This window comes from Phodopus roborovskii, unplaced genomic scaffold (assembly GCF_943737965.1).
Source record: "Phodopus roborovskii unplaced genomic scaffold, PHOROB, whole genome shotgun sequence".
Lineage (NCBI taxonomy): Eukaryota > Metazoa > Chordata > Mammalia > Rodentia > Cricetidae > Phodopus > Phodopus roborovskii.
Genome location: NW_026126560.1, coordinates 253,375 through 277,826, shown reverse-complemented (window position 1 = coordinate 277,826; position 24,452 = coordinate 253,375). Strand labels below are relative to the sequence as shown.

The window sequence follows — 24,452 nt, the reverse complement described above, 5'->3', positions numbered from 1 at the left end:
AGAATCATAATTGGGCACAGAAGTTAACATTATACCTAAGACAGAAGCTTAAGGAAAGCTTTGTAAAACTACACACACACACACACACACACACTCTATTATATGCTAGAAATTCCATATTATTTATTTATGTTAATGGTTGTATGATTTTTAAATGGTCCCTTTCCTTAAACAATTTAAACATGTACATTGCAAAGATTAGTTTGTTCTTCAATAATGCAGCCTGGGAACAGCAATTGCCCAACCAAAGAAAGTATGAACCAATATTTAGGGACAATATCACACCAATCAGGATTAGTAACAGAATTAGCTACCCTACCATTGCCTAAAGCTAAATTCAATGATTTTAAATAGGCTACAATACAGTAAAAAACTTTCCTTTGGGAACTACAAAGATGGCCCAGTGGTTAAGAGCACTGGTCTCTCTTTCAGAGGACCTGATTTTAGTTCCCATCACTCACGTGGCAGCTCACAATCTGATTCTGCCTCAAGGGGATTCACTACAGACTCCCACATGCATGTGATACACATAAAGTCACACAGATACATAGATTAAAACTGAAAGAAAAAAGAAAGGAAAACAAAACAACCATGTTCCATCTGTTAAAACTTTACCTTCAAATTAGGAGTGAATGGGTCTGGGAGCCTCATATTTCTTGGGAAGGCACTCAGGATCAAATTTCTTAACTGGATACAATTAGGAGGGATCACATCACAGAACCCATAATGGTAATCACAAAGGAACTCTGGGAAATCATGCAAAAGAACTAGCAGCACTCTTAGAGTACCCTACATAAAAAGAAAAAACATTCCACACTAAGAAAGCAGTATTTTTTCCCATCATGAGTTCTAATTCAGGCCAAAAATATGTTATTAACATAAAAAAATCTATAAGCTATAATCAATAAATAGTTAAGATTAAAAAATAATTACACGTAGAAACCATAAAAAGTTAACTAACTTTAGGAGCTGGTGCCTTAAATAAGTTCAACAATATATTCTGCACAAAAACAATACAATGATATCTATCCCAAGATGCTGGAAAGAACAAAAAGTTCAAGGAAGGGGGCCGCAATACATCAGCTGAAAAAAACTTACTGAAAATGGGGGACGAAATCAAAGCAAGCTTGTTAGTTCTTGACTAGTATTCAACAGTTCTGATAAACAGGTGGTAAGAACTCCTTAGCAACCTAAGATAGCCTAGTATGTCTAAGAAGGCCCTAGGTTTGATTGTCAGAGCCCCTTAGAAGGGGAAAAAAAAAAAAAAAGAGTAAAACTTGAAAATAAAAATGCAAACAATCCTAGAGGAACATGGAAGGAATATCACAAAAAGGGTGCATACATGCATGCAACTCTCACTAAAGAAGTCAGGTGGTGCATGCCTTTAATTCCAGCAACAGCAAGGCAAGAGTCAGGAGTATCTCCTAGTTCTAAGCAAACCAGAGATATAGTGAGCCTCTGCCTCAAGAACCAAACACCTCTGGAGAGATGGCTCAGCAGTTAAGAATACTTGCTGCTCTTGCCGAGGAGCAGAATTTGGTTCCCAGCTCTCAACCATCTGTAACACCAGTTCCAGAGGCTCCACATCCTCTTCCGTATTCCCTGAGCACCAGGCACACACACAGTGCATATATATGCATATATCCTAAAGTCATACACCTAAATCTAAGAAAAATGTTTAAAAACCAATAAAGCATTAAGGAAATAAAAATTAAACACTCAGTGAGATTGTATCAAATTGCTAAAATGGTGGGGGAGGAGGCCCACACAGCAGAGAAGATACATAAAAGATGGGGGAAAGCCAACTTTCCATTGAAAATATAAACTGGTAGAAGCACTTCTAACACTAGAGTATCCTTAAGCAAAGCCTCTGAGTATCCTGTGCTACTGCAAGAGATAATAACAGCCCACATGCTACCAAAAAAATTCAGTTATATGTAAATAAAAATTACCTTGTAGAGTATTTGCATAGGTTTAGTGAGTTCCACGTTTCTAAGGAAAGGCGCTAAATATTTGAATAAATCAATCAATAGCTGTGCATACATAGGCCACCCCTAAAACAAAGAAATGTATATGAGTTATAGTGACATTTCATAAAGATGTTCAACTACCAAAAAGTTGCCAAGTATGATACATTGTGGTTACCCACACTAATGTTAAGTGGAAACCCTGATGTGACAAGACCTCTTGATGCAGTCAGTGTGGTAGCTAGCACACAGAAAGACTAAGTATTAAGGTAGTGGATGATATTTTCTGGAATAAGAGAACTCAAGGATTTGGGGACATATTTATCTTTCTGCCTGTAAGAAAACTAAGTAAGAAAAAGGAGACTACCTTGAGGAAATTTCAGATATAATACCAAGCCAATTGTACCTGGTTTCCATAATTCCTTAAGGTTTGGGTCTCAACAATTTCTTTTCTTACTCCCAAGTTCTAGTAAAAAAAAACCTTGCTGAATTCATAGCAATAATTCTGTATTTTCAGCTAAGAGTGGCCTGCTTACTATACACGCCTCAACCATACCAATTATATGTCATCTTTTTGTGTGCATGCCATGCATGTGTCTGTGTGCCATGGTTTGCATATGAAAATCATAGGACAAAATCAAGTTCATTAAGTAATTATTTCACTTTCTTGCCCTGTTTATTTCAACAGATAGTCATTACATTTTCTTCTGGTCTGATGGTCCAAATGAAGATACTATTTGTAGTATTCTTGCAGTTTAATTGCAAAATGAGAAACTTCTCAGATTAAATATTGTTAAGAACGCAAAGCATTAAAAGACCAGAACAGATAGTCCCTAACAAAGCTAGAGAAGCAAAACTGGTCACCCAAGAAAGCCTTTAAATGGAGTCAAGACTCGATAAGTCTCTTTACATCTCTTTACATGATTTGACCTTTAATAATCTAATCACCAAGTAACACGCTTGGAAAAAAATAAACTACTACTAAGTAACTAATAAAAACCGACAATAAACAGTGCTAGTAAGCCCCAGGTAGTTACAGGCTTCATCTGTAGGAGATAAACTGCAGCCACACCTTCTGCTGTGGCGTATGTGCCAGCATTCTTGCAATAAAGATCCGATGGGAGATCAATTCAAGCCAGGCATATACAAAGCCAGGGGCTTTGGTAGGCCTTAAGATGTGGAATGTATTGCTGAAAGAAAAATTTTAAAAAGTTCAAACTTAGATATAGTAAACAACACATGAATGTAGACAATGTTCAAGTTACCTTACAAAAAAACAAATTGTATCTAAACATACCAAAGTTCTACATGATTTCTACTACACTAAACCAACAGTCTTTAATTCTTAGCAAGGCCCATGGCACTGCCAGTGATCCCCAACACAGCCTGTGCTACCTAGTGAGAACTACCATTGAGAAACAGAAACCAACAATCAAGTTGAGTGCCCTGTAATCTTGGAAGCTAGACTCAGAATTAGAAGTTCAAGGCTAGCCTCAACAGCACAGGAACTTTAGAGGTAAATCTGAGCTGTAAGACCCCATGTCAAATAACACTCACCAGAAAGCTGTAAGAGTCTGGAAATTAATGGTTTCTAACACATGCTCAGGTGCATTGAGCTCCAACAGCAGCATGATAAAAATCCTATGGTAGGGAAGCTGCTGAAATTCACTCTGCCGAACATCATGATCCTGGAGGAGAACTCCCACCACTATACCAAGAACCTAAACAGAACAGAGTTAAAGCTCATTAGTCACACAGACAAGCCACTTCCTGCTTCCAATACATGATTTTTTATTTTTGTGTTTATTTAAGTTGGTTTTTTGAGACAGGGTTTCTCTGTGTAGCCCTGACTGTCCTGTGTAGTCATTGTGTAGACTAGGCTGTCCTCAATCAAACTCAAGAGACCTGCCTGTCTCTACTTCCAAAGTGCTAGCTAGGATTAAAGGCGCATGTGCTACCACTCACTGACCAGCTAAATTAAAACCTTCTATTTTGTGTTCTTGGGTTGAACCTAGGCCTTCACAAATGCTAGACAAGTATCCCACTGCTTGAGTGCTATCTTCAGGTTTTTATTAGAGAGACAAGGTCTCTCTAATATTTCCAAAAGCTAGCTGTGAGTTTGCAAGTCTCATTGTGATGTTTCTGCATCACCCAGTCTTCCAAATACTTATAAAACTGCACCACCAGGACTGGTTCACCCTGCACTCTTAAGTACTACCAACAAAGAAGGAAAAGTTACATGCCATTTGAACACAAATTTGTATGTGGGCAGTCAAAGGGATATTTGTTTGACTCCATGTGTTTTCTTTGAATTTCATTATCATTAGACCAAACTTCTATATCCTCCACAAGATACCACTTGACCAAGATGTCTCTTATCATCACAGTGAAATGCCACAATGTTAAATCTTCTAATGGGACCCAATGTCCACAAGGAGCAAATGGTTCTCACCCTCTTGACATCAAGTAGGATTGCATTCCACTTAGTTTTGCTCACTGATCAGTGAGGGGGACATTGTATTTCTCCAAGAACAAAATTTACAGCCAAGTTTTATACATTCTTGTAGTAGAGTTTGATATTCAACTTTTCATCAGGTCAATAATTAAATGCCACTCCTGGTACTGGTCTACCCACCAGACACAACTGGGGTAAGAAGACACACTACCTATCTGCTGCCTGTTGCGATATCAAAGCACCATAACACTAAAATACATTATGATTCTCTCTCTTTTTCTCTCATATTCTCTTAAACACCCTTTTCTTTTAACTATAGTGGATATTCTCTTCTATATTTCATTTTTGGATGGGAAAAAAACCTACTACAAAAGGTTTTGGTTGTCTGGGTGTGATGATGCATGCCCTTTAATCACAGCACTTTGAAGGCAGAGGCAGGCAGCTGAGCTTGACTTATCTATACAGTAAGTTCCAGGCCAGCCAGGGATATACAGTCAGTCAGTCTCAAACAACATAGTGGGGAAGATGGCAACACAGAACACAATGGAGCAAAAAAACAGAAAAGAACACAAAAATCTAAGGGTCAAGAAAAGACTCCAGACCTTATTCAGCAGATTGATCTTGGTGACAGTGTTGGTGGCCTCCCCAGAGTGCTTCACTAACAGTGCAATGAGTCGGACAAAGGCATCCAGGTTGTGATAGCACTTGGCTCGTATCATGGTGGGATTGGCAGCAGGATTGTGCTGCTGCTCCGCTTGAGCACGATAACTGATTTCAACACACATTTCAGTGCAAAGACGAAAAAACCTTGTTATTAGGTCATCAGTCTTAAGTATTCCTTGCTGGTGCATCTACAGTGAGAACAAACAACCAACATAGTGAGACCATACTCAAAATCAGCTTTACACATGTTAGCTTTCAAACAACCATACTTTTTCATTTCTAATTCTTACTGTGTGAAAGAATGCCATTAGGAAAATGACTCCCTTATTATTAAGAGCCATGGCAGAGTTCCTCCCCAGTTTTAATTCATGGAGAAGAATGAAACTGACAAAGAGATACACTATAAACCTTGAACAAGAGGGTATCTCCAAACAATCTAGAAAAATTATATAAATAAAGCTAACTTTCAGAAAATCAAGGTGTTAATATTGTTTTTCCAGGGAGACTCAATTGCCTGTACATTTAACTTCCCATAAGGAACACTTCTTACAGATACCCTCCTGTATTTAACCAGTGGCAAAGCTTTTGAAATTCCAGCCATCTGCAGAAAAATCATTAATTTATGTAATAAATACTCAAAATTACATTATTTAAATGTATTGACATTTTATACTGTTATAATTAGTGGACAAAGTGAGCTCCAAGGGCTACACAGCAACTCTGTCTCAAAAAAACACAGCAAGAGGAGATGTAACATTAAAGCAGAATGAGAAGGATGAGTGCTACCTAACAATCTCGGGGAGGGGAGGAGAGTCATCCAGGACCTACAGGTCATCATAGAAGTTTTAAAAGTATTTATCTTGATAAACAATAAAACAGCTATTTAAAATTTTTTTTTGAATTATGAAAACAATATACCCAAGCCAATAAGAAGGTCAGCAAAAGGATCTTACTCCAAACTGAAAGTGAAGGTTTTGAAGTGTAAGAACATGTGCTATGACTCTATTGCACCATCTCCCCAGTAAAGCAAACAAGGAGATAGATAGGAACCACATCAAAACCACAACACAATGCCCACAAAACCCCATGCATTTGAATTTCTTCCAATGGAATGAGAAAACAAACTGTAAACATAGATGACAGCTTTCAACAGAGTTATGTTTTATAATTTCCTGGATTCTTTTAGCATTTTACATTGCACAGTTTACTAGTATCATTTATGCTGAAAAGTATACCCAATTCTTGTATTTTTGGTTGTGAGCTTAGCCTTTAACAGCTAAACCATCTCTCTCCAGCCCAGTATATCCACTAATTAACAAGTTCATCCACTTAATTGTCAGGTATTTAAAAACAGACATAAGTAATCTTTCTTTGGCAAGACAACCAACTTTTGGTTTCAATTTTGAGGAAAGAAAAAAAAAATTCAAGCTTCATTGCTTACTGAACAAATATTGTGTAGTTTTAGTAAAGAAATTCTAAGGCCAGTTCAAGAAAGTACAATTCCTGACAAGTTCTATTATAGTCAGGACATTAATTCTTCCTGTTTCTTACATTGCCAGTAATGGGGGGGTGGGGGGGGAAGAGGAGAGGAGAAGACAATATAAAATGGATCATGACTATTTTGTTCCCAATTTATTCTGTAATTGTGTTTGAGTGATCATGCATGCTTATTAGTTTGCACTTGTGTTTAATGGCAAAGATGCGTGCACATGAGTACGGATATCTGGCAAAACCAGAGTGTCCTTGGAGCTGGAGTCAGTCACCCAATGTTGGCACGGGGAACTAAACTTCAGCCCTCTGTAGGAACAGTATGAAGTATATGCCTATCCCTTTCTCCAGCTCACCATAACTACTTGTTCTTGGAGTGGTGTGTGGTGGTCTAAGAATGGTCCCATATATAGATTTGGATGCTTGGGGCGGGGGCAAACGTTTGAGAAGAATTAGGAAGTTTGGCCTTCTTTTTTTTTTTTTTTTGGGACAATGTTGCAGGATTGTGTTGTGCTACTCCACAGCATGTCTCTGTATCTCTGCTTATGGATCAGGATGTAGCTCTCAGCTACTACTCCAGTGCCATGCTTGCTACCACACTCCAACCTCTGAAAACTATAATCAAGCCAATTAAATGCTTTCTTTTCTAAAAGTTGCCTTGGTCATGGTGCCTCTTACTAAGACACTTGGTACGCCTGATTTTTAGAAAGCAGTTCAATTTCCATTACTCTCAGACTTCAATTTGCATCAGATTCAATAAACAAAATATACTAGAGAAAATACAATAAAAATATTCGATTACTAAATGGGAATTTGTTGTATCTTGTTTTTAAAATATGCTAGTTGGGTGTGGTGGCGCACACCTTTAATCCCAGCACTTGGGAAGCAGAGGCAGATAGATATCTGTGAGTTCAAGGCCAGCCTGGTCTAGAAAGTGAGTTCTAAGAGAGCTATGAGTACACATAGAAACCTTGTCTTTAAAAAAAAAAAAAAAAAAAGATATTCTAAAGCTAGTGACTATTATATTAGAATACTTTGTAGCTTTGTTATTCATTTTATGACCCACCACACATTATAGCTATGACACTGGAATGGGGTAAATAGGACTAATGAAGTAGAAATGTTCAATTTACAGTAACTATGATTAATAGTGAGGAAAAATAGACCATATTAACTTAACAGAGCACAGTAGTATATTTTTGCATAAGTATGGAGGTAATTCTGACCACAGGTATACAATATTGAACTTTAATATTGAAGTTATCACACCCTACTTATGTTGAATAAAAAGCACCTTTCTTTCCAAAAGCTCTACCTGTCCAACAAACGCAGAGAACGCTTTGGTACTGTCACGGCCAGCTGCTGCTGAATGGTATAGATTCACCCATTCCCTCAGAAGATACTCTGCCTTCTCCCTCAGGCCTGGAGGGTCATCATATTCTGAGGCTTGAGAGATCCCAGAATGCATCATAAAGTTAGGGCCTCCATGAGCACGATCAATCATTGCTTCATAGTTGGATCGCACTACTTCCATCAACTGGGGCAATCTAGCATGATAAAGTCAGAGTGAAAATCAGTTAACCCACCATTATTTATTTTAAAGATACACAACTGGACCATTCATCAGAACTTGGGAAATCAAGTAGGCTAGGCTGGCTGGTCAATGAGCCTCCCCGGTGCTGAGATTACCAGTGTGCACAACTACAACAGTTTTGTGTGGTGCACATTCCCATGTGGACAGATGAATGTATGTGTACACACTTGTGGAGGCCAGAGGACAATGTTGGGTATTATTTCTGCAAGATCTGTCCATGCTGTTTTTTAATAAAGTTTCTCACTGGAACCTGGAGTTTGCTGATTAGGCTATACAACCTGTGCCTAGCCCAGCACTGGCATTACAAGTATGCATTAAAGCACTTCACTGACATTTATCTTCAGCCTAAACAGCCAATGCTCAAACCAGGTTTCTGGTGCCAACTTATCAGTCACTTTATGCACAGCTCTATTATCAAGATTAAGCATTCACACTTTCACAACAACATAAGGCCTAACTAAAATTATGTTTTATGTGAAACAGTCATAAAATAATGTTAGTGTGTACATTAATTTCTAAAGCTCTGAGACTGTGAGTGCATGAGGAAAGCAAAGCATTTCATTCTTACCCTTCCGGAGCATTGCCTCTGGAATGAGCATTAATCCTCATGAGGGTTTCAATGGTATGGAATAGGTCTGCCTCAGTAATATGGGCAACACTCCTTTCATCCACCAGCAGAATTTTTACCAATTGCATAGCAAATGCCACGGCCATGTAGTTTAAGCCATTCTCCATTGACTGGCAACACAGCAAATGTGAGATAACGATTAAAATAAAAACACTCCCTAAATCCTTTAGTCTATTTAAGTTAAATTTCTTCCATACCTGAGCTAGATGAAGATCATATTGCTGCATGTTAACCAAATGATTTCGAATTAACAACTCCACAGCCTCTACATTATATTTATATTCATCTCGACACTCAATTAGGCACCTAGAAAGACAATATTTCAGTCATACTAACCAAACTGGCAATCTGTTCCACACAAGGATATCCTAAGAGACAACTGCAAAAACCAAAAGCCCAACAGAACAGAGACACACAGACCACCAACCAACCAACCAACGAATCAACCACAAACAGTATCAAGTTTTAAAACAGTACAACCTAGGCTTAGCATGTATGAGATTCTCAGCAAACAGCCCCAACCAATAGAAAAGACAGTCTTAATGTTAAGACAGCCCAGGCTTTGCTTTCAAATTTGAGAAGTAGGAAGAATTTCATTTAAGACACTAAAATAAAATATTTACCATGAATGATATTAACTGTGAAATCATGAAAACAAATGACCTGAAATCTATTCCTCAAAGGCATGTGCTGGAACTAGTCAACAAATCTTACCCCTTGGAATCAAGAACCTCAAAACTCCATTTATCTTCCAGGCAAAAGAAAAACATCTGGAAATAGGCTATGTATGTCAAAAGCTAGTCCATGGAGCTTTAGAAATGGCTCAATGGCTTAGAATACTTTTTGTATTGACCCTGGGTCAATCTTCAGCATCCACATGGTGGCTCACAATCATCCTTCATGCCAACTTCAGGGGCTCTGATGTCTTCTTCTATCCAGGCACACATATGCAAGCATGCAACACACAATGCACGCAAACAAAACATTCATGCACATAAAGTAAAACTTAAAAATATAAAATAATGGTAAAACTAGCCTAGTAATGATTAGTATTTTAAGGTTACCCACCTTGTGATCTGTTTGTTGCACCATGGGGATCCATATGCTCTGCCATCCTGCAAAGCTTTTAGTACCAAGAGGTGGCATTCCCTGTATCGCAGCAATAGGTCAGCATCAGCACCACTTGTGGCATCTAATAAACCTTCTACAGCCTAGGAACAAAAGATAGTATTTACAACCATGGAAAATACAGGGCTCACACCAGCTATACAAATTGGAAATCAAATACAAACAACCACATAAGTTCTGAAGCTTCAAAATTCTTATCTACATTTCCACTTCATCATTATTTGCTGTCTTAAGTCTCTACGCAGTCAAGTCAAGGGCTTCCCAATCTAAACTGCCTATTACCCAAATATTTGTATCAATTTACTTCTTAAAATCAAAAAGGTGTCTTTATAGTTTTTCCATTCATCATATTTCCAAGAAAATACTACCATATGGAAAAGATGTCCCACACAGCTACTTCTGTCATAACAATATTTTACAGCATGCACCAGGAGGGGAAGTGTGTGTGTGTGGGGGGGGTCAGTGGGGATGGGATAGTGGTTATCAACAAACTTGGTTTATATTAATTTTTGAAACTCAATTCTAAGTATATAGATTTAGGTATAGTTCAAACTCTATAAACCTAGTTCCATCTATAAGCAATAGCTTAAAACCAACCTTTTGTAGTAATCCAAGAGCAGCTATCGCATCTCGAGAATTCCGAGACAACACTACAACCTCCAAAAGACTTCGGAGAGCTTGGGCTTGAGGATTCATGGCCAAAGTTGGTGGAATAGCATGTAGGTGTTGCTCCAGTTCTGTAATACACTTATCATAAATCTGAGCTACATCATCTGTTGCCCAAGCTTGCTGTTTTGGAGAAAGAAATGGCCAGAGATAAGCAAACTTGTTTTAAGGTTGTTCACTGGCATAACATACCAATGATGAAATAGAAGTCAGTCCTTGGCTTATTTCTTCAGCTTATTTTTTTCATTCAAATATATAAGCCCTTTTCTTTAACCCCTTCCTGATCTATTCAGTCTTTGCATTTTAAGTGAGGGTAATGCAAGGCTTGAACATAAATGTTTCAGAGGGCAAAGCATAGATAGCACCAACATAATTAAGTGATCAGAGTATAATAACAATAATGCAAAAGATACAGCCTTCTGTTACTTGACAGTCTTCTAAGTTATAGAGCATGATTGGATACAGTAAGTATAAAGCATCACTTCTGTGCTTTTCTTTCTTTCCTTTTTTTTTTTTTTTTCCTCTTTTCTGGTAGTATTTCAAAACAGGGTTTCTCTGTGTTGCTCTGAACTGGCACTCGCTCTATATTCCAGACTGGCCTCTAACTCACAGATCCGCCTGCCTCTGCCTCCAGAGTTCTGAGATTAAAGGTGTGTACCATCATAACCAGCTATGTGCATTTTCTATTAAAAACATACTACTGGCCTGGAAAGATTAGCCTAATGTATCAAGAGCCTGCCCTGCAGCCATGAAGACCTGAGGTCAAATCTCTAGAAACCTGTAGTAATGGGTGTGGCAGCATGTGTCTATATATAATCCCAGTGTTCTAACAATGAGATGAAAAGTGGATGATGGCATTCATGGAAGCTCACAGGCCAGCTAGCCAAATATACACAACAATGAAAAACAAGGCAATTGGGTCTCAAACAAGGTAGAAGGAGCAACACAATCCTGTCTAACTAACACACACACACACACACACACACACACACACACACACACACACACACTCACACCTTCACAAATGCACACAAACGTGATCATGTACACACTCTAGGACAAGGAAAAGTCTAGATGTAGCTCAGCAAGAGTGCTCAGTTCCCATGTTTGAGGCCCTACAGTAAATCCCAGGTCAACAAGTGAGGAAATTCAGAGGGCTATTATTTCAAAAGATTATAATTCTAAAATAGATCTTTTACCATGTTACTCTAAAAACTTGAAGTTTAAAGAATTAGATGAAGATGCTGGCATTTAATTTCTTGTTCTTAACATTTGTGCTTTATGGTTATAAAGAATATGTCTCTAAGAACTATAAGCCACCTGAGCATTAAAATACATGTCTGAAATGGTCAAATATAAGATATGTGTAAAGAAATGATGACTGCTAACTGTACCTGCTCCTCGCCCCAAAAAAATTTGGAGTGAGGGTGTTCTTAGCCAAAAGGATACAGAGACCTTGAAACTAAATACTTTGGCTGGGCATAGTGGCACATACCTTTAATCTCATATACTCAGAGGTAGAGGCAGGCAGATCTCTGTAAGTTCCAAGACAGCCTTAAACTAATAATTAGAGTTGGAAATGTATTTCAGTGGGTAATGTGCTTTAAGGCCCTGGGTTCAATCCTCAGGACCTCATAAGTCAAGTGTGGTAGTGGACATTTATAATTTGTGTACTCAGGAGGTGGGGACAGAGGATAAGGGCAAGGCTGCCCTTGACTACAGTGTTCAAAGTAAGCCTGGGTTATATGAAACCCAGTCTCAAGTACCAAAAAAACAAAAACAAAAAAACAAAACAAAACAAACAAACAAAAAACCTGCATACACACACACACCCCCAAGCAAACAAAACTTGTACGTGTATATTTATACTTCTGGTGGGAGGGATACCGAGACTGAATGGGAAGTGCTAAGCATTGGTGAATAATATTGCCCCTCTTAACAAAAAACCCAGTGAAGGGCATGGAAGACCTCCCTACAAGGTTGTTCATCAGGGAGGCTTCAGAATCTCAAAAAGAGGCTAGTGCAATTGCTTATGCTGCTCAACAAAACTATATAAGACTTCATAATGCCAAAAACAATACACTTCAGTTGTAAGGGGGAGGGGAATCAAGCTATAACTGAATTGTATGCTTTCTGAGATTAGAACAGGAAGTGACTGGGCTGTTGGGTGAGAAAAGTTATCAATGGTCCTTCTCAGCCATGAGGCACGCAAAGTATAACAAACTGACAGGTAAGATATACCCACTAGTGGAATAGTGTCATGAATATAGGGCTAATCAGCCACTTATGACTGAATTCAAGCCCCACTCCAAGCAAAGAATTCAGGTCTGGTACTGTAAATTTGGCCAAAAGTCCAAAAGGTCATACATACACCCTTGTAGGGGAAGGGATCTACTACATTCACTTATCTATTCTGCTAAATGGGCATGCTGTCAAACTGCCTATTCATCTTACAGTCTTAGATCAATGCTGCTCTCAACATAGGTCAGAAAATCTTTTTCAGAAAATCTTTTTACAATGGATAAGAATCAACCCTGGTCAAGGAGCTGATAACTATCCCTGAACAAGACATCTGTATCAGGGTATATTTAAACAGTGGTACAAAGAATTTCACAGGCAGATTATTAACAGAGAGAAGTATTCTGGATATGATGTGGAACTCACAGAAGCTCTGGTCATAGGCACAAGATGGAGCTCATCAACACTGCACCATGGATGGGAGAGAAGTACATGAGGCCCTTTTCCCTACTTAATGGCTCTAGGGAGAGATTAGGGATGTAATTGATCCAGTAAAAAACCTATTACACCCATGCAAACATGCAAGCTACCCTACTTACATTCAGTGGGTTATTTACTTTCACTTTGTGAGAGTATGGATGCATATGGAGGTCAGAGAATAATTTATAGGAATCTGTTTTCTCCTTCCTGGGGAAAATGTAGATTTTCAGGTTTGTTGGAAAATGCCTTTATTACATGACTAAGTCATTTCTCTGGATCACCAGTAGGTTATTTAAAAATAAATAAATAGAAAAATGGGGAGATTGGGAAGAAATTGAGCTCCACAGAAACTAAGGGGATAAATGAGGGCACAAGAGAGGTAAATATGCTGAGTATATACACATGCATGAAACTAATAATGAATAAAATTTAAAATTATTTTAAGAAGAAAAAAAACCTTCAGAAATACACACTCAGTAAAGGCACAAGGCACTTATTCTTTCTAAAAGAGGGCAATAGGTCACAACTTCTCATGTGGGAAAATGTTTCCTCATATTTTCAACTTCTATTAAATCTCTTACATAATTTTAGAAACTCTCCCTTCAAATAAAATAGTATAAATTAAAGAATCAAACCAAAAAATACAAAGGAAGTCAAGAGTTAAGCTACAATGAGCTGAATAGTATAGCTAAGCTAATGCCAAACACACCATGGTGACTTAACAAATAACATCTATAACTCATCATCAGCTTCCAAACCCCTAAGCCCAGTAACAAACTTCCAAGCATAACATGATGCTTTATTAAATTATATTTCATGACACAAACTATTTAATCCAAGGGAGGTATTTACCTTCATGGGCTGAGCTAAAAATCCTGTTGGCTGGCTTAAGTCGTTTGTAGGTAAGAAGCCAGGAACATTTCGTGCAAATTCTTCATAAACGGCTAGCTGCTTTGGGTCGACACCGCCAACCTTAAAAGAAGAAAAGCCTTTTTTTGGGTAGAATCCACATCACAATCAAAAGAAACTTTTGGGAGGGAGGGCGGGGAGGGCGGGGAGAGCGGGGGAGGGTTTGAAATGGGGTCTCTCTATGTAATACCAGAACTCAATATATAGGCAAGCTGGCCTCAAACTGAGAGATCCTCCTCCCTCTGCTGGGATTAAAAGCCTGTGCCACCACACCCAGCTGAAACTTATTTTAAGTGGAAAGTTTGCATTAAGATTTTAATATATGTTAATTTAATATAACATATGCCAGCATGCATGCCCATAGACCACACAAAATGTTTTCTCATTTTCCTGGCAGAGTCACTGTCACTTAAAGTCATTAAGAATTTTTTTCTTTAATTCTTTTTTTTTTTTTTTCCGAGACAGAGTCTCTCTGTATTGTTTTGGAACTAGCTCTGTAGACCAGGCTGAACTCAAACTCAGAGACCTACTTGCCTATGCCTCCTGAGTGCTGGCACTGGCAAGAATTATTTCTCATGAGCCACATGTGTTAGCACACCTACAGTCCCAGCACTTGGGAAGCAGAGACCAGATGATTACAAGTTTGAGACAGTCTGGGCTATATATGGAAGCCCTGTCTGAACAATAATCACTATGAAATGCTTCAGATGGGGCTTGTACCATGCAATTCTCCCTTGATGATGCATCAGATCATCCAACATTGAGCTGGGATCAATAAGGAACTATCAATAGATGGATTAATACTAGAAAACGTGAAAAGTTAAGCCCAAGTTGGGAAGTAAGAACTAAACATACATGAACTTTTTATACCAACACTGAACAACTCTTGAGGATGGGAAGAATTTCCCTACCTATTCCAGGAAATTTTAAAGTGAAATGCTACTAGGGATGCTTTCTTCAGAAGTAGTATTTAGATACACTCCCCTAGTCCTGACAAGGCATGAATGCAACAGTATTACATAGAAAGCAAAGTAGAAGGAGAAAAGAGCCTCAATTCTCACTTTCAGCCTGATTTGCTCTGGCATCCGTTCAGCTTGGTAGGTTAATACAACAGGGTCACAGTATCTTCGTCCTTCTTGCCGGGCATGTTTCCTCAGCTCAAATTCCTACAAATAAAAAATGTCACTGAGGTTCTTGTTATGAGAAACTTTCTCAGATTAAAAGAAACCACAACTTTAAAGATAAATACTAAATACTTACAGTTGCCAATCTCTTGTCCATCTCAGGGCCTGCTTTCTCCACTGCAGTTTTCTGAATAAAACAACAAGCTAATTCACAATTGTCCTGAGCTAATTGAGCAGCAGCCTGGTCCATCATTTCCCTTTGTTGTGGGGATGCAGTCTATTGAGAACACAAGACAAAAGAAAAAAGTAATCTTAAAATGTACAGTAAGGAATACAGTACAATCAAACACATTGTTCCAAGTTCTGGTACTAATCAAATATCTGTAATTCATTCACCTATACACTTTTAAACATTTCATCAATTTGTTGTGAACCTACTGAACAATATGGTTAACAGTAAAGAAACCAAAATTCCTAAATCTGATACCTGAGACTCAAAAGAGTGACTTGAAGAGACACAGTGTGGTAACTATATATACAAACTAACTTGAAATCACGTTATAATGTTCTAACTGGAATTTAATTCATCTATAAAAGAATTTAGACTGTTTACGGTCTCTTAAAAAGGAAAAGAAAAAAAAAAAAAAAAAAAGAGTTCAGCCAGGCATATAGTCAAATGCACATGCATTTGACTGCAGCATTGAATAGATAGAAGCAGGTGGATCTCTATAAATTTCAGGCCATCCTGGTCTCTCTATAGGACAACGAAGGCTATAGGCAGCCACCCTGTCTTAACAAAGAATCAATCTTTGTATCTGGTGAACACCAACAGGTCACACAACATTGCACAAATAAGCAAATGTGATTCCTTGACTTGACACACCTTAGAGCTGAAGTTTCCTAAACTAAAAAGGCTATGGATTCCACCGAGGGTGAAAGAGGAAGACATTAAAATAAAAATTCTTTTAAAAAGGTTATTTTAAGATTAAGTAGTCAATGCCACAGGTAAAAACTGGCAGACAAGTAATGAATTTTATGATACACAAAATGATCAACTTACACGAAGGGCTGAGGCAAAACTGTTTTTTAGGTTGGTAGATATGCTCATCAGTAAAGGCTCCCTGCAAGTAATCATAGCCATTCCAGCCGTCAAGTTGCGCATCATGTGATGAGCTGCTATTCGCATTCTGGATTCCTCAGAATCCAGGGCAAAATCCTTTCTAACTATCTGTTCACAAGTAGTCATAGCAATCTTAATTGACCGATCTACCACAGGATGGACTAGCTCCTGGACAGCCCTTTCAATGGCTTGCCTCACACACTGCTTCAACTGTGGATGAGCCTGGAACAAAGGGATCTGGAAAGAGAAAAAGAGAGGCACAAATCATGTCATGAGCTTATTTAAGTGACAGTGATTCTGGTATTCTTTCAATGCTATGGAAACTACAGCATTCATAAATAAACTAACGAAAGAAACCTCAGGAAACAGAAGCTGGGAAAAAAAGAAGTCAGTATAAACTATAATTCTTTTTATTTTTTTTTAATTCCCTTCCATTTTAACATGCAAACTGATCATTAAACACCATTACTCCATTATAGAGGCATGACTTTCTAATTTAAAATTATGGCTGAATTGTTAAGAAGGCAATTCCTTGACTATTGGTGGTGGCACATGATTTAAATAAATCCCAGGGCTGGGAGGGCAGAGGCAGGTGAATCTCTGTGAGTTCGAAGCCAGCCTGGTCTACAGAATAAGTTTCCAGGACAACCAGGGCAGTTACATTTGGAACCCTATCTCCAAAAACAAAAACAAGAAAACAAACAACCAAAAAGCAAATTTTCAGGGGCAAGAGAAGATGGCTCACTGGAGCATGTGCTTCTATTGTAGAGGTCCCAGGATTTGGTTCCCAGCACTTACATGGCAGCTTCACAATGTTCTGTAACCCCAGGAGATCTGGTGTCCCCTTCTGGCCTCCTCAAGGACACAAGTGGCTTACATGCAATACATGCAGGCTTAGAAATTCTACATACAAATGCATTCTACCAAAAGGAATTGCTTAATACCAGGCCAAAGTGACATGGTAATGAGAGCAAAAGAACAAAATACTACAGCATACATTTTTGACCTGTGTATCTTTGACCTGTGTATGGATTATTCAAAATTGTGTGTGTGTGTGTGTGTGTGTGTGTGTGTGTGTGTGTGTGTGTGTGTGTTTTAAATTGCTGGCATAATTAAATCATTGTAGGCTAGGGTAGGAGAACAAATTTTTATAAGCAAAGGGATCCTTTCTTTGTGTAGCCCTTGCTGTCCTGGAACTCACAGACATCTGCCTGACTCTGCCTCTGGAGAGCTGGGATTAAAGGCATTTGAAGAAAAAACAAAAACCCAGGAGGAAAATGGTGAACAGTAGAGGCCCAGTGCACGTGCTGTTCTTAAAGAGGACCAGTATTCGATTCAGTCTGGTAGCTCACAATCATCTGTAACTCCAGTTCCAAGAATTCTAATGTACCTGACATACACATGGTATACCTATATACATGCAAGTAAAACAACCACACACAATAAATCAATCAGAGAGGGAGGAAGGGAAGAGAGGGAGCAGTTTGTACTTACTGTAGGGTTTAGAGTAATGTGCGGTGCCAGGCCTGCAAGAGAATAGACATTGATGTCGTGGTAGCTGTACTGTGGCTGTGGTGGAACTGTGGCTGTACACGTAGTACTGGTAGCTGGTGTTGTAGAAGTTGCTAGAAGTAAGAGATAAGAGCACATCTGATGACTATATGCAAAAATTAACTGGCCATTAAGTGGATCTGTACTTCTATTAATTGGGCTAGACTCCTGAAACCAGGGCAGTTGAGGTCACATCTTCCCCATTCTGAAAAATAATTTTGTTACTTCATGAGCTATGAGCCAAGTACATAAATTTCCATCAGAGGCAGTATTCCAAGGCACAGAAACATCCCCAACATCCCCGCCCCCACAAACAGGGTTTCTCTGTGTAATAGCCCTAGCTGTCCTGGAACTCCCCCTGTAGACCAGGCTGGCCTTGAACTCACTAAGATCCATCTACATAACTCTAACTCTCAAGTGGTGGGATTAAAGGCTTGTGCCACCACACCCAGCTGCACATAAACATTTTAAGGGCAAATCTACATTAGCCATGGGTACCTGTCTTCAAGCTAGCCTTAATCAGGCTCACTTGGAATTAGTCAAACATCAAGAGAAATGGTGCAGGTGGCATATATACCAATACCTCACTGTTTAATATAACTGCATGCAACACACACACACACACACACACACACACACACGTTTGCTTGACTGATTTTTAGAAAGGGTCAGTCTGAGTGAGAACTAAGTATGTAGCTTAATTTGGCCTCAAATTCACAATCCTCCTTCCTTTAGTTTCTCAAGTGCTGGAATTATATAGGCCTGCACCCTTAAACCCAGTTCTGATTGTAAAGTAATGTTCTCTTAGCAGGTGTGCCTAATCTGACAAATCCTAGACAATGTAAGTGATAAACAAGCCCGGATATGATACAAGGACAATTAACTGACTCACACTTGCAAGAGTTATCTTAAGATAAGGTGACCACCCTTAGATGTTGCTCTGACTTGATAATGAGAAGGTTTACCAAAAAGTAAACAAATTTTTACCCAATGTGGGATGGTTAACAGTTTGCTTTTATGAAAATATACCATTTGAGAAGACTCTGGCTGACAAAGGCTAGACTTCTGTACTTACTTGTCGTTGTTATGGCAGGAAGCTCTTCTGGCTGTTTGATGTCTTTCTTTGGAGCAGAGAGTTGTTCATCTAAGTTCTTCAGGCGATCTTTATCTTTCAATAGGTTTCCAGGTTTGAGCTCATTGATGTCTAATGCAAGGTTCTTACAGAGCACTTCAATCTCAAACTTCAAGTTTAACTGCATAATTCCAGTATTTGATTAGAATTTTGAAGAGAAAAATCTGAGCTTTATTCGTAATAATACCCTCAATCCAATGGTACAATGCCCACTGCCCTTTTCAATGGTCTGTCTTAATTGCAAAGTTTATTCATCTTAAGGCAAAGAATTCTCCAATAATTTTACCTTTAAGTCATGCTCCTGGTGCAATTCAGCCAATACATTCATAATTGCCATTGTCCAGGGGTTTGGTGGTCTAAAAACCTAAAGAAAAGTTATGGTATTAAGCTAGCTCTAAATCAGTTATTCAGTGTTATTACAGAAAAACAACGAAGATGATACATTCTGTCTTATAATTTTACCTAATTTTAAAAATATCTAAGACCAGAGCTGGAGAAATGACTCAGAGGTTAAGGGCACTGGCTGCTGGTCACTCTTCTAGAAGAGGCCCTCCCTGAGTTCAATTCCCAGCACCTGAATGGTAGCTCACAACCATCTATAATGAGATCTGGTGCCCTCTTCTGGTTTGAAGGCAGAACACTGTATAATAAATAAGTCTTTAAAAAAAACAAAACAAAAACAAGCAAACTACTAAGGAAGATTTACTCCATGTGCATAAGAAGAAAGCTAAAATCTCTTGGGAATTATGTTGACAATCTCTTACAATTCGCCATGAATGAATAACATTTACTCACCAGACTACGGATGCTGGACTCCAGAACTTTGGCAACAAAGGGCACTACATAAAGCAGCTCTTGCTGTCCTTTAACGTAAGCCTCTAGCAGCAAAGATTTCACATCCAAGTCCTAGAAATTAAAAACAAAAAACTTTTGAGAAGCCGAGAATCTGTTCTAGAAGCAACTCCCCCCCCCAAGGGGAGAGGTCATTAAAATAAAAAAACAAACAAACAAAACACCAGAAAAAGTATGTCACTCACTAAGCTTATCTTTCAAAATTCAATCAATACATTATCTGATCCTTGCCTAAGATAAAGAAAAAGAGGATGCAAGCACCCTCACTGGCTTTTCTATATCCCAAAAGAGCCCAAGAGACCATGAACACAGAATTATCAATTCTAACATGGTCCAAGTCTTGTAAAAGCCAAGTAATAAAGCATTCCTTCCAGCCAACTTTTATATATGCATGTCTAGCTTAAGACTCACCGTGTGCAAGATGGGTTTATTTTTAGCTAATGTGATCATTCCTAGCCAATGTCCCAAGTTCTTCAGCAAAGAACGATCTGAGAAATTGGCCGCAGCTTTATCAGAGGTCAGCAGCACCTACAATAGTATAGTATTTATAAATATAATAAGCTTATGAAAGAAATTCCCAATTTCATATTGAGAATTCCATTATCCATTTTAAAAATAAGCTATGAATTCCGAGAATATACCCAAAATAGATCTATTCCATGTATCATTTAAGGAGATCAATTGGTGGAATACTAATCTACCATGTGCAAGACCCTTGGTTAGAGTACAGCATGACATAGTAAATAAATGGTTACTGTGAAATTTGCCTCATGGGAACTTCCAAAGATTGGAAAAAAACCTTACTGTAAGATTATAAAAGAATACAATGTCCTTAACTCCATAAAGCAACAGCAAAATGGCATAAGTCAGCTGTGCAACCAGGAGCCAGGAATTCCTTTTGCACTACAGCGTAACCTAGAATGGGGAAGATTCCCATCCATAGGTTTAAATATAGTGCTACTTCCTAAGCCAGACCCAAGTTATTCAATAATGGATAATCTCAGCTTTATCTGGTTTACACTGTTTCTTGAAAAAGTTTCATATTCGAACATAAATGGTAGCTTTGAAATGAAACATCTGAACTTTATGGAACAAATTAAGTCTGACTTTATACTGTAAAGAATCTCAGAAACAAAGCTATTTCACAAATAGGTCTGGAATCTAGATACCAACTCTTGACCAACAGAATGGTTTTGTGTAAGACTATTTCTAGTTCTTAAAAACCAAGATAGAGAAATGAGGACATCCTGCACCTAATCTCCAAAGAGATGAGTGAGAAATAGTTGGGCACGACCAAGTCAACAAAAGTATGTTATGCCACAAATATACTGAATACATGTAACATAAGTAAAATTCTATAGCTATAAGATGAAAACAAATCCTAAAAGGAGATTATACTTAAGCAATACACCAGATTATGCCTAAAAGATTAGTAAATTCTTGGGCAAGCTAAATGATTTTAGCAAGTTTAAGTGTTGGCCACCAAACCAGATATTCTGGTGTTTGATATTCTGTGTGTGAGCCCCGAGAACCACATCACAGAGAACCACCTCCTGAAAGCTGTCCTCTGAGCACACACATGTGCATATGAGTGTGCAAACAATTTAAAATTAGGTCTATAGAACCCAGTAGTTAAACATCTTATACAAAATCTATAGCCCTTTCTATGGTTATCTAACATAGATAACAAAGAGAAAAAGAACAAATCATCCAAAGTTCTACCTGCTAAAATCAACATAAAGCAAAGGATTAAAGGACATATTAACAACTCTTACTTTAATGTTTCTGTAGGTCTCATTCAGAACCATCTTGTTAAATTCAGGATTCTTCAATGTGTCAAGAAAGTTTGAATACAGACTATGAAAGTTTGGCTCAATACTGACTCTTTTCATAACTAGATACTGGGAAACCCAAGGCATAAACTCTTCCTTCACGGTTTCTTTAAGCTCTTCCACCTAGCCAATCAACATACACAGGCAAAAAAGAATTAGTACAAATAGAAAACCATATAGAATGAATCCTGGGTTCTATGAAACACACCCTCTCTGCATCTGACTCCATATCAACTCCATGATACTGAACTACTAATGTGGGTCCTTCCCCCCCATGATACTTTGACAAGTACTCCTCAGACTTTTTTATAAAGATTCCCAAATGTTGGTATTACAAGCTTACACCCCGAGGCCGGGTCTCTCTCTACATAGCTTGAATTTACAATGTAGACTAGGCTAGCCTCAAACTCTCAGAAATCCTCCTGCCTCTATTTCACCATGTGTTATCATGCTCAACTTAAACCTATTTCTTATGATAACCTCCTCAAAGACTGCCATTTCAAATTTACTATCTTAATCTTTACTCTCAGAAGGCAAGCACTGTTCTCACAGTTGTACCTCACCGTATTTTCTGGGTCTAATAAAGGAAACTTCTATCAAGGTTGGGCATGGTGTTAAGGACCTTTAATCCCAGCACTTGGGAGGTAGACTGACTTTAGAGGTCATCATGGTTAACATAGTGAGCTCCAGGCTGGCCAAGGCTATTTATTAATGAGACCTAGTTTCAAATAAACAAAGAAAACAAAAACAACAACTTATCACCAAAAATAAATAACACTTCCCTTATTAGGAGAGCATGACATTATTTTAAAAAGGTTACAACTCAATGCAAAACAATACATGTGAAAGGGATACTGCTTAATTCTTATAAAAAATACTTTTATTTTTCCTTTTTAAAAGACATGTGACACCATGCCCAGATAAAATCATACCTTTTAAATGGAATGAGTTTGTTTTTGTTTTCAATCAGGCTTTTTAATCACTAAACAACATAAAAGGCTAGTCTTTTCCTTGTGCTTATAATTTTCCCACTTTGGCCTCCTCAGTAGCTTGGACTTTCACCATGTACCTGACTGATTGAACTAAAGGGGTTTTAAAATATCCCTCTATCCATCAAGGAAAAGGAGAGGGCATTTCAAAAACCATTATAACATGCTTACCTTCTGGGTCATGTTTGACTGTGAGAGATTGTTGAAGATAAAAGCAATTTTCTCTTGGATATTTTCTGGGGGCTCCACAATCCTCTCAGTTTGATCTGTGGCCACAAGCAATGTATCTATATTTGTTGTGTTTATAGAAGGCTAGAAGTAATAAAATACATTAGGTTAAAATAGTTGAGGCTGCTTCATTGGAACACAAAATAGAAGTGCTGGCAAGATGGCTCAGAGGCTAAAAGCACTCACTCACCTCCAAGGCCAAAAAAGGCCTGAGTTTAATGCCTGGAACCCACATGCTAGGAGAGAACTAACTCTAAGTCCTCTGACCTCCACATATACACCACAGTGCACACATATAAAATAGACAATAAAATACAAAGATAATGAAACATTTTTTGAAATGAAAGATTACAGAGATTCCATTAGCATGATGAAAAACACATGTGGGATAACTACATTGGTAAGAGTTAAAGCCATTATTAAAATATTATATAGCAGTCTCTAGGGAATACAGGAAGAAATACTGATCTTTTCTGCTTATAATAAAATAAAATAATGGACATATTTTCTACTACATATTCACACCATCAGATCCTGGAAAAGGAAAAGGACCTACTTACTGGCACATCTTTCTTAAAGCTGACTCCCGTTGGCTTGGTGACTGTAACCGTTTTAGCAACAGTAGTGGTTGTTGAGGTGGTTACCATTGTGTTAACCTGACCCGCAAGAGGAGCTTTTGCTGGAACCTGGGCCTGAGCCTGGGCCTGAGCCAGTGCAATACTTCCAGGGGTTGTGATAGAGCCCTGCATTTTCACAGGAGGATCTCGAGATTGCTGTCCATACTCGATGTACTATATGGGTACAGAGAGAAGCATATTGAGGCTTCATGATAGAAATGGGGAGGTGGGTGTTTTGAGACAGGGTTTCTTTGTGTAACAGTCTTGGCTGTCCTGGAACACACTCTGTAGACAAGGTTGCTCTTGAACTCACAGAAATCCACCTGCCTCTGCCTCCCAAGTGGTGGGATTAAAGGCCCATGCCGCCACCACTAACCCGCTGAAATGACAAAATTTTGTCTTACATGGCCTTCACTTATGAAAGGATAAGGTAATATCAAAGTTTTCTCTTCCCTTAATCCACATGTCAGTTCCCAACTGTCTGTAACTCTAGTTCTACCCTCACAAAGACATACATGCAGGTAAAACACCAATGAAAGCATAACAAATAATAGTAGGAATAAATAAATGATTAAGTAATCTCAGATATCTATAAATAAAATTCCTTAAACCCTTAAAAAAATTAAAAGTTTATATCAATCTTCTTTCTTATTGGACACCAGCTTCAAACATACTACAGTGTGAGTTGTATCTCAGTAGGAAGAGTACTTGCCCAAAAAGCCCCAAGAACTGCATTCCAAGAACTATGTACAAAGAAATATAAAAGAGAAATGACACAAAAGTTGTCCTCT

The 24,452-nt window shown here is 38.3% G+C and overlaps 1 protein-coding gene and 1 non-coding gene across 9 annotated transcripts in view; both read right to left on the bottom strand.

Moving 5' to 3' along the window:
- Positions 1–24,452, bottom strand: part of Cnot1 (CCR4-NOT transcription complex subunit 1) — a 75,475-nt gene that overhangs the window by 3,005 nt on the left and 48,018 nt on the right. For 5 of the 8 annotated variants that reach the window (XM_051201908.1, XM_051201911.1, XM_051201910.1 and 2 more), the window contains 22 exons: positions 23,605–23,835; positions 22,988–23,128; positions 21,771–21,950; positions 20,407–20,523; positions 19,939–20,049; positions 19,430–19,507; positions 19,087–19,264; positions 17,955–18,085; positions 16,401–16,697; positions 15,477–15,617; positions 15,278–15,382; positions 14,160–14,279; positions 10,521–10,712; positions 9,864–10,006; positions 8,993–9,101; positions 8,736–8,905; positions 7,868–8,120; positions 5,025–5,273; positions 3,525–3,688; positions 3,040–3,157; positions 1,953–2,054; positions 616–789 (listed from right to left, as the gene is read on the bottom strand). In XM_051201908.1, coding sequence (XP_051057865.1) covers positions 616–789; positions 1,953–2,054; positions 3,040–3,157; positions 3,525–3,688; positions 5,025–5,273; positions 7,868–8,120; positions 8,736–8,905; positions 8,993–9,101; positions 9,864–10,006; positions 10,521–10,712; positions 14,160–14,279; positions 15,278–15,382; positions 15,477–15,617; positions 16,401–16,697; positions 17,955–18,085; positions 19,087–19,264; positions 19,430–19,507; positions 19,939–20,049; positions 20,407–20,523; positions 21,771–21,950; positions 22,988–23,128; positions 23,605–23,835 — 3,504 coding nt within the window. The remainder of the gene's footprint in view (positions 1–615; positions 790–1,952; positions 2,055–3,039; positions 3,158–3,524; positions 3,689–5,024; positions 5,274–7,867; positions 8,121–8,735; positions 8,906–8,992; positions 9,102–9,863; positions 10,007–10,520; positions 10,713–14,159; positions 14,280–15,277; positions 15,383–15,476; positions 15,618–16,400; positions 16,698–17,954; positions 18,086–19,086; positions 19,265–19,429; positions 19,508–19,938; positions 20,050–20,406; positions 20,524–21,770; positions 21,951–22,987; positions 23,129–23,604; positions 23,836–24,452) is intronic. The other 3 variants (XM_051201913.1, XM_051201916.1, XM_051201914.1) reach the window with 1 other exon arrangement.
- LOC127234898 (small nucleolar RNA SNORA46) lies at positions 20,820–20,954 on the bottom strand. Its single transcript, XR_007835661.1, has one exon. It is a non-coding gene; the product is annotated as a small nucleolar RNA SNORA46 (small nucleolar RNA).